General features: G+C 42.3%; 1 protein-coding gene across 1 annotated transcript in view; it reads right to left on the bottom strand.

The window, feature by feature from the left end:
• LOC111976881 (voltage-dependent L-type calcium channel subunit alpha-1D) overlaps positions 1-10,449 on the bottom strand; it is a 59,920-nt gene that overhangs the window by 15,399 nt on the left and 34,072 nt on the right. Inside the window, 9 exon segments of the mRNA XM_070448172.1 lie at positions 2,063-2,190; positions 2,565-2,724; positions 2,849-2,940; positions 3,029-3,094; positions 6,846-6,974; positions 7,559-7,594; positions 8,615-8,698; positions 9,540-9,653; positions 10,179-10,337. Of these exon segments, the coding sequence (XP_070304273.1) occupies positions 2,063-2,190; positions 2,565-2,724; positions 2,849-2,940; positions 3,029-3,094; positions 6,846-6,974; positions 7,559-7,594; positions 8,615-8,698; positions 9,540-9,653; positions 10,179-10,337 (968 nt within the window).

Below are 10,449 nucleotides of genomic sequence, written 5' to 3'. Positions count from 1 at the left end.
GACACAGTCACACAGACTGAAACCAACACCAATCCTGAAGAGACACAGTCACACAGACACTGAAACCAACACAATCCTGAAAGAGACACAGTCACACAGACACTGAAACCAAACACAATCCTGAAAGAGACACAGTCACAAGACACTGAAACCAACACAATCCTGAAAGAGACACAGTCACACAGACACTGAAACCAACACAATCCTGAAAGAGACACAGTCACACAGACACTGAAACAACACAATCCTGAAAGAGACACAGTCACACAGACACTGAAACCAACACAATCCTGAAAGAGACACAGTCACACAGACACTGAAACCAGCACAATCCTGAAGAGACACAGTCACACAGACACTAAACCAACACAATCCTGAAAGAGACACAGTCACACACGACACTGAAACCAACACAATCCTGAAAGAGACACAGTCACACAGACACTGAAACAACACAATCCTGAAAGAGACACAGTCACACAGACACTGAAACAACACAATCCTGAAAGAGACACAGTCACACAGACACTGAAACCAACACATCCTGAAAGGAGACACAGTCACACAGACACTGAAACCAACACAATCCTGAAAGAGACACAGTCACCACAGACACTGAAACCAACACAATCCTGAAGAGACACAGTCCACAGACACTGAAACCAAAACACTCCTGAAAGAGACACAGTCAAAGACACTGAAACCACAACCTGAGAACACAGTGACACAGACACTGAAACCAACACAATCCTGAAAGAGACACAGTCACACAGACACTGAAACCAACACAATCCTGAAAGAGACACCGTGACACAGACACTGAAACCAACACAATCCTGAAAGAGACACAGTCACACAGACACTGAAACCAACACAATCCTGAAAGAGACACAGTCACACAGACACTGAAACCAACACAATCCTGAAAGAGACACAGTACACAGACACTGAAACCAACACATCCTGAAAGAGACACAGTCACACAGACACTGAAACCAACACAATCCTGAAAGAGACACAGTGACACAGACACTGAAACCAACACAATCCTGAAAGAGACACAGTCACACAGACACTGAAACCAACACATCCTGAAAGAGACACAGTCACACAGACACTGAAACCAACACAATCCTGAAAGAGACACAGTCACACAGACACTGAAACCAACACAATCCTGAAAGAGACACAGTCACACAGACACTGAAACCAAACACAATCCTGAAAGAGACACAGTCACACAGACACTGAAACCAACACAATCCTGAAAGAGACACAGGTCACACAGACACTGAAACCAACCACAATCCTGAAAGAGACACCCAGTCCACAGACACTGAAAGCAAAGCACAACTAGAAACAAAACCCAATCCTGAAAGAGACACAGTCACACAGACACTGAAACCAACACAATCCTGAAAGAGACACAGTCACACAGACACTGAAACCAACACAATCCTGAAAGAGACCACAGTCACACAGACACTGAAACCACAACACACCTGAAAGAGACACAGTGACACAGACACTGAAACCAACACAATCCTGAAAGAGACACAGTCACACAGACACTGAAACCAACACAATCCTGAAAGAGACACAGTCACACAGACACTGAAACCAACACAATCCTGAAAGAGACCACAGTCACACAGACACTGAAACCAACCACAATCCTGGAAAGAGACACAGTCACACAGACACTGAAAACCAACACAATCCTGAAAGAGACACAGTCACACAGACACTGAAACCAACACAATCCTGAAAGAGACACAGTCACACAGGACACTGAAACCAACACAATCCTGAAAGAGACCACAGTCACACAGACACTGAAATCCTGAAAGAGACACAGTCACACAGACACTGAAACCAACACAATCCTGAAAGAGACACAGTCACACAGACACTGAAACCAACACAATCCTGAAAGCAACACCAAATAGAGAAACAACACACAGTGAGAACCAATGTAAATGAATGACTACAGGGGTGTGTGTTTGTGTATGTGTGTGTGTGTATTTGTGTACTCTATGTCCAGATGGTAATGCAGACTCACTTGGCCTCAGGGTCGTACTCAGACCAGATCCTTTTAAACTCATCCAGGTGGTGAGGGCCCAGAATGGACCAATCACGCGTCAGATAGTCAAAGTTATCCATGATGACAGCAACAAACAAGTTGATGATCTAAAACAGAGGTATACAGTGTGTCAGTAAGGGATCACCTTTCTGTTTTCTAAATGACATTCCATTCAGCATTGAAAAACGTTTAAGTTTGTTCCACCTGAGCAAGTCTGACCACACATCAGAGACTACTTTGATGGATCCTTTTTGTCTTCTTCTAATGCCTCTTAAGAGGAAAGTAATCCAAAAGTAACTCATCAGATTACATTACTGAGTTTGGGAAATCCAAAAGTTATGTTACTGAGTACAATTTTGAAAAGGTAACTAGTAACTGTAATGGATTACACTTAGAAAGTGACCTACCTAACCTGTGTGTGTGTATGTGTGTGTGGGTACATGCTGCGATTATGTGTGTGTGTATGTTTGTGTGTCTATACCAGGAAGGCGCAGAGCATGTAGAAGCTGATGAAGTAGATAATGGCGAATCCGCTGCCACATGTTTTCTCCTCTCCAGGGTTGTAGTCTGACTCTGAGTCACACAGCTTCCCTGGCAGACATGCCAGCATGATCTCCTGCCACGCCTCACCTGTAGCACACCTGAGAAGCATCAACAACAGTAATATTAGGACTACAATGGCCACAACTTTTCACCATCCATAATAATAAATCAACTAGTCACACACACACACACACACACACACACACACATGCACACACATACCTGAAGAGCATCAGGACAGCTTGAGGAAAGGTCTGGAAGTTGTTGTTTCGGTTAATCTGTGTGTGGTCTACCAAGGCAATCTTTCCAAACACCTGAAACACAGCACAGTGTGTTATAGAAGAAATAAATGCAAATCATATTGTAACTTCAACATTTCCAAAATAAATGTCTGTCAGTTACCTGCATTCCAATAACAGCATAGATGAAGAATAACATGGCTATCAGAAGGGCAACATAGGGAAGAGCCTAGGCATGCCAGAGAGAGAAAGATAGTTTTAGTAGATTGACTCAGCAAGGGAAGGTGTACCTTCACCTGTATGTTACACTCTGACCTGTATGGCTCCACTGTTACCCCAGTAGGGTTGCAGAGGGAGGGTATCACTGGAAACTTTCAAAGTTTACCAGTAAACTGACAGAATTTTGGTAACATTCAAGTTTCTTTTGGAACTGATGTCTGTGCCCAGGGGGATGGAATAAAACTTTGAGGGAGTTTCTCCCTTCTACGCTCCTCTGTGGTATTGTGCTACACATACAGTCAAAAACAAGTTTCATTTAAGAAGGAGTTTGTTAAGAAGGGGCTCTAATTTGTGCAACAACAAAAAATAATCCATAGACTTAATGGACATATGTTCAAACTCGCACACTTTTGATAGACTTAAGAAGCTGCAAATTATCGAGATAACAAAGTGTCACCACCAAAAGAAACGTAAACAACAGGCCTTTAGCAAATGCAACATATGGCATTCATTTTTCTAATGCAAATAGCACTTTTCAGTAGTACTCAAAGCATGGCATTCTATGAGAACAGCATTTAACAACAGAGTAGGCTAATAAGTCCTTGCTCAGGTAAAACTATTTGGCTAATCTATATTTCTGTATTTCCAAGTCCTATTCTTGAAGATCAAGGGGTATTAAATGAATTGAAATGACTGGAAATCTGACAGACGTTGGTTTTTAATGTAAAGATGTAGCCTTATCATATTACTATCTGTATTGAAGTAGAAAGAACTGGGTTACAAGAAGCCTACGGTTAGAGCGTAGGCCAGTAATCAAAAGGTCGCTGGTTCGAATCCCCAAGCCAACTAGGTGAAGAATCTGCTGATGTGCCCTTAAGCAAGGCACTTAACCATAATTGCTCCTGTAAATCGCTCTGGATAAGAACGTCTGCTATATGACTAAAATGTTTAATGTAAATGTAATCCATAAAGTAAAATGCAACATCCATTATGGCCAGCTATGTAAACTATAACATTGATTTATCTTGTATTACATATTTTTCAATTGGTAATATACATTTTTGTCTTCTTCTAATGTCTCTTAAGAGGAAAGTAATCTAAAAGTAACTGAAAGTAATGGGCGTAACAATAGGCCTAAGGATTTCATCACGGTATTTTTGTGCATTCAAATTGACATTGATAAAATGCAATTGTGTTTGTTGTCCGTAGCTTATGCCTGCCCATACCATAACCCCAACGCCACCATGGGGAACTCTGTTCACAACGTTGACATGAGCAAACCACTCGCCCACATGATGCCATACAAGCGGTACAGCGTGCCAGTGGACATTGAAGGTGAGCATTTGCACACTGAAGTCGGTTAAGACGCCAAACTGCAGTCAGGTCAAGACCCTGGGGAGGACGACGAGCACGCAGATGAGCTTCCCTGAGACGGTTTCTGTCAGTTTGTGCAGACATTTTCTGGTTGTGCAAACCCAGTTTCCCCAGCTGTCCGGGTGGCTGGTGTCAGACGATCCCACAAGTGCAGTAGCCAGATGTGGAAGTCCTAGGCTGGCGTGGTTACACGTGTTCTGTAGTTGTGAGGCCGGTTAGACGTACTGACAAATTCTCTAAAACGACGTTTGAGGTGGCTTATGTTAGAGAAATTAACATTCAATTCTCTGGCAAAAGATCTGGTGGACATTCCTGCAGTCAGCATGCCAATTCCACACTCCCTCAAAACAAACTTGAGACATCTATGGTATTGTGTTACGTGACAAAACTGCACATTTTAGAGTGGCCTTTTATTGTCCCCAGAACAAGGTGCATATGTGTAATGATCATGCTGTTTAATCAGCTTCTTGATTGTGTGACAATAATTGTCACAATCGTTATAATGAGTGGACCAACATGCAGCGTGGTATGGTTCCATCCTCTTTATTTGGAAGTGAAACTCACAGAAAACAATAAAGCGCAAAACGAAATTCTAATGTAGTGCTTGCAGGCAACTATACATAGACAAGATCCCACAAAGCACAATGGGAAAATGGCTGCCTAAATATGATCCCCAATCAGAGACAACGATAAACAGCTGCCTCTGATTGGGAACCATACCAGGCCAACATAGAATTATAATCACCTAGATAACCCACCCTAGTCACACCCCGACCTAACCAACATAGAGAATAAAAAGCTCTCTATGGTCAGAGCGTGACAATAATGCTAGTACGAACTCGACCCCAGGTGCAGAGAAACACAGCAAGCAGAGGTAAGGATTGATTGTCTTGGCAAAGGAGAAATGCTCACTAACAGGGATTAAACAAATAAAATTTGTGCACAACATTTGAGAGAAATAAGCTTTTTGTGGGTTTGGAACATTTCTGGGATCTTTTATTTCAGCTCATGAATCAAAAACTTATCCTGAATATAAACCATCAACTTAGTGAATACCATTGGTGTATAATATGAGGGTTTCAGCATGAAATAGCCTTTATATATATATATTGTCACGACTTCCGCTGAAGTCGGCCCCTCTCCTTGTTCAGGCGGCTTTCTAGCCATCACCGCTCCATTTTTCATATGTCCATTTGTCTTGTCTTGTTTCCATACACACCTGGTTTTCTTTTCCCCAATCAATCTACTTGTATTACTACCCTCTGTTTCCCATCATGTTTGTGTGTAATTGTTTCATGTTATTGTGGTGTTTTATTACGCGCTTTACTTTTGTTATGTTCCGTGTTTTGAGCGCGTTTGATTTATGTAGTGCTCTCGTTTTGGAACTAAAATAAAAGTGTGCCTGTTTACATCCCTCTACTCTCCTGCACCTAACTTCGCCTCTTATACACTCGATGACATATATTTTTACACACTTAAATGTATTTTATTATATCAATATGTCTTGGTTGTAAATGTTTTGGCGTCAAAATGGTGGCAGTTGTGAAAAAAGTTAATAGTTGGCAGAGTTTATTGGAAATAATAAGGTTGGTTAGATGATTTTTTCATTAATTAGGCAATTTTTCTCTTGAACCATATGGTCTATCTACTAGAACACGCATGGACAAAATGACACAGATATAAAAAAAGAATACTGTATGAATATATATATATATATATAATATATATAATATATATATAATATATATATATATATATAAAAATTAAGTTATTCAAGTATAAATTACCAAAGTTATCATAAATGACCTGTTAATAACCAACATTACCTGTAACGGTCCTGACCTGTTTTATGTTGTTTTTGTATGTGTTTAGGTCAGGGCATGTGTTTTGGGTGGGCAGTCTATGTTATCTGTTTCTATGTTGGTTGTGGTTGCCTGGTATGGCTCTTAATTAGAGGCAGGTGTTTTGCGTTCTCCTCTAATTAAGAGTCATATTTAGGTAGGGTGTTCTCACTGTTGTTGTGGGGTGATTGTCTCCTGTGTCGTTGAATGTATGTACCATACGGGACTGTTTGGCTGTTCGTTTATTTTGATGTCGTCTGTTTCCTGTCCGTGAGTTTACGTTTAGTTATGTAAGTTTATGTTCAGGTTTCGTCAACGTCGTTTTCTTGTTTTGTATATTTGAAAGTGTTTTGTTTCGTGTTGCCGTCGTGTTAAATAAAAAGATGGCTTATTTCCCGAATGCTGCATTTTGGTCTGATGATCCTTCTCTCCTCTCCTCGTCCGAGGATGAGGAGAGAGACAGCCCTTACATTACCGAAGATTCTGGTAACTTTGGTAAATTACCGGTAGTTTGGCAACCCTATACCTGAGCATTTCTTCTCTCACCTGGAAGGACTTAATGAAGGTCCACAGGAGCGTTCGGATGCCCTCCCCTCTGCTGAGCAGCTTGACCAATCGCATGACTCGAAACAGACGGAAGAATGTGATGGAGATGCGAGCGCTGTCCTCAGTGTTCTGAGAGAGAGAGGGAGGGAGATTGAGAGAGAGAGAGGTGGAACACCCACAGTGCTACTTTAACACACAGCTAGGAGCAGGCCAGAGATCAACACGCAGTGTGTGCATGTGTACGTACGTGCACGTGTGTTCAACCACCTTTGTGCATGTGTGTACACATTCAGGTAGAGGAACATGCAACAGTCCTTAACTTGTGTGAATGCGATGCAGACACGTCCCACACACATACAGTAGCTACACAAGACAAGTGTCCCCACTCCTAGGAGTCATACAGAGACACTCCACTCCCATCTCCAGAATGTCCAGACACAAGCAAACCTGGACAAACCCACAACATCTGCAGTATGATCCAGGTCAAACATGAACAAAACAACACAAAAAAGATTGATAATGAGATGATGCTCAACACGCGCAAGATCCCAAACCAGAACTGATCTTGTCCTTGGAACCAGCCCACAAAACAGGCAAGACAAAACCTCAACACAGTATATGGTTCAGAACAGGATATTTCATGCGAACAACATAAACAGCTCTGTGCGGAGATGACGATGAGGAAGAGTGGGGTACTGGAAGGGGCTTCTTACCCCTGGGTCCACAATCACCTTCACCACTGGGATGGCCTTGAAACCAAAGGTCTGGGTTAACCACTAACATCTTCACTTCTTCGTCTCTCATATCATTGAAGTCAGCAATTAGTCATTGACATAGTTATTGACATAATTACTTATCTAACAACTAGTTCAGAATGTCATTACATTTCTTTATTGTTGATTCAATCAACCATCCACGGCATTATTGAAACGTCTTCAACAAAAGGAATCAGAGAACAACCATAACAGACGTGTTACATAAGCAACCGTATTGACACTGAAGACACAACATAATCTGCCTCTTATGCAAAGCACGACCACAGTAGCTTAGTACTGATTACCACACACAGTAGTACATTCAGTACATCAAACATGACATACAATCGTACACATGTGAAGAAAGAAAACACCAATATAATGCAGTACAACTTTGATCAGCACCAGAAAATAAGGAGATCCCAGAAAGACAAACTTGGTTTAATTGATATCAAATAACTATGTATATTGTTTCATGTAGTAAACTTGAAATATACCACGTAGTGAGACAATCTCTGCATGTATATGTGTGTAAGTCCATATGTGTGTTAAGATTTGTAATTCCAAAAAAGGGAAAAAGCAGAGGCACACAAACTTCATGATGGCACAAAGTCACAGAACAGCACCAAGCATGGGATCACTAATCTAGACAGCATATTGGAGGAAGGCCTTGCAATAACCCTGGGAGTGTTTTGAAACTGTCCTATCATTAGAAAATCATACAAATCTGGTAAAGATCTGACTCAGTTGTCATCATATTTATATAGATGTCACATGCCATTTGATCTCCAAGGCTCACTGGGTTACATTCAAGATTACAACATTACTCCAACCCGGTGGACGCTACTTAACAGCTAGATAGCTCCTTGGAAAGCTATTGCTCTAGCTAGCATAGTTAATGGACATGTTTGGGATATGAAAACATGTTGGGATCTTGAATGTAACCCTGATGTAATTGTAATGCATTCCCTCTGATAGTGCTACAGAACAAGGAGCATGAAGATGGCTACTTACATTGATCTCTGTGATTGCAATGTCAACGACGCTACCAACAACAATTAAGGCATCAAATGTGTTCCATGCATCGGCGAAATAGTGCTGTAAGCGACAGCCCAAGGACACAAAGAGACGGGAGAGAACAGAGAGAGAACAGAGACAGAAAAAGAGAAAGAGAAGGATAGAGAGAGATGTGAAAATACAGACAAAACATGAAAATATACAGCAGGAAATAGAAAAAAAGAGTCTGAGTGGCACTGTGTCTGGGAGAATACAAAATGTATGCATGCCTCTAAGTAGCCCAACTTTACATATGAAACAGTGAATGAAGTTCTGACTATGATCTGCTATGAACCCTCTACAACCCTCTACTGTATAAGGTGTTATAAGTCTCTCACTGATACAGTGCCTACACAGTGCAGAGTAACTGGCCACCATAGACCTAGACCCAATACCAGTCCAGCATAGGTAATACATAATACCTATGGTGGCCAGCCCTGACAGAGGTCCCACAGTAGGACAAGGAGCCAACAGACTGGCTTTAGGACCAGAGAGGGGTTTGAGTGAGTCTAGAAAAAGGTGAGGGAAGGAAATAAGAAAGCAAGGGATGAAGATTGGAGGCAGGGATAATGGCAGGTCTACTATAATACTCTACCTGAGTGAGAATGATGTCTACTACGCTGCCGATCACCACCAGGGCATCGAAGACGTTCCAGGCATCCCCAAAATACCCCTACAGGCCAGGGTACGGAGCCCAGCATGGGTGTGTGGGTGGGGGGGGGGGGGGGGGGGGGGTCAGTGGAGAGTAAGAAGTAGGGAGGGAAAGGGTGAGGAGGGATGGTTAAGGTAATATTGCAGGGGAAGATACTTGGTAGAGGAGTGGGGTGAGGGGGTGAGATAACTGGTCTATGGTGCGAGTTGAGAGGCAGGCAGACAGACTGACTCACCTGGGTTTGAAGGCGATGAGTTTAAAGATCATCTCCACAGTGAAGACGCCAGTGAAGACCATGTTGAGGATGTCCATGGCATAGTTGAACAGGTGAGACTGGCCATAGTGCTGAGGAAATGGAGAGAGTGGGAGAGAGATGGAGAGAGAAGAGGAGAGAAGAGGGTGGGAGAAGAGAAAGGAGGAAGATACGGGGCATAAGAAGAACAGAAAGAAGGATGAGGAGATAAACAGAAAAATAAATATACAGTTTACGAAATGCAGAATAGAGAGACAGAGAGGCATAACGGGACAGAGAGATAGACTTGGATATAGAGACACAGAGAGAGACAGAGATTAGACCCGGATACAGAGACACAGAGAGAGACAGAGATAGACCAGGATACAGAGCACAGAGAGGACAGGAGAGAGGCAGGATCAGGAGACAGAGAGAGACCAGGATACAGAGACACAGAGAGAGACAGAGAGAGACCCGGATATAGAGACATAGAGAGAGACAGAGATAGACCCGGATATAGAGACATAGAGAGAGACAGAGAGAGACCAGGATACAGAGACACAGAGAGAGACCAGGATACAGAGACACAGAGAGAGACAGAGATAGGACTATAAATGTATGGCAGGAAAGGGACTCACCTGGATGGCCAGACACAGTGTGTTGAGGATGATGAGGACGAACATGACGTACTCAAAGCCTGTGGAGTTGACCACATACCAGAACTTATACTGGTAGAGGTTCTTAGGGATGTACCTTCTCAGTGGACGAGCCTTCAGAGCATACTCCACACACTGACGCTAGAGAGGGGAGATAAAACACACAGTAATACACTGAAATACACACACATACAGTGCTTTGAAAAAGTTTTATGCAGGTGTGAAAAAATGCTGTAAAGTAAGAATGCTTTCA

Source organism: Salvelinus sp. IW2-2015, linkage group LG17 (genome assembly GCF_002910315.2).
Source record: "Salvelinus sp. IW2-2015 linkage group LG17, ASM291031v2, whole genome shotgun sequence".
Classification (NCBI taxonomy): Eukaryota; Metazoa; Chordata; class Actinopteri; order Salmoniformes; family Salmonidae; genus Salvelinus; species Salvelinus sp. IW2-2015.
The sequence above is the reverse complement of the archived record's forward strand: the minus strand, read 5'-3'. Positions and strand labels throughout refer to the sequence as shown.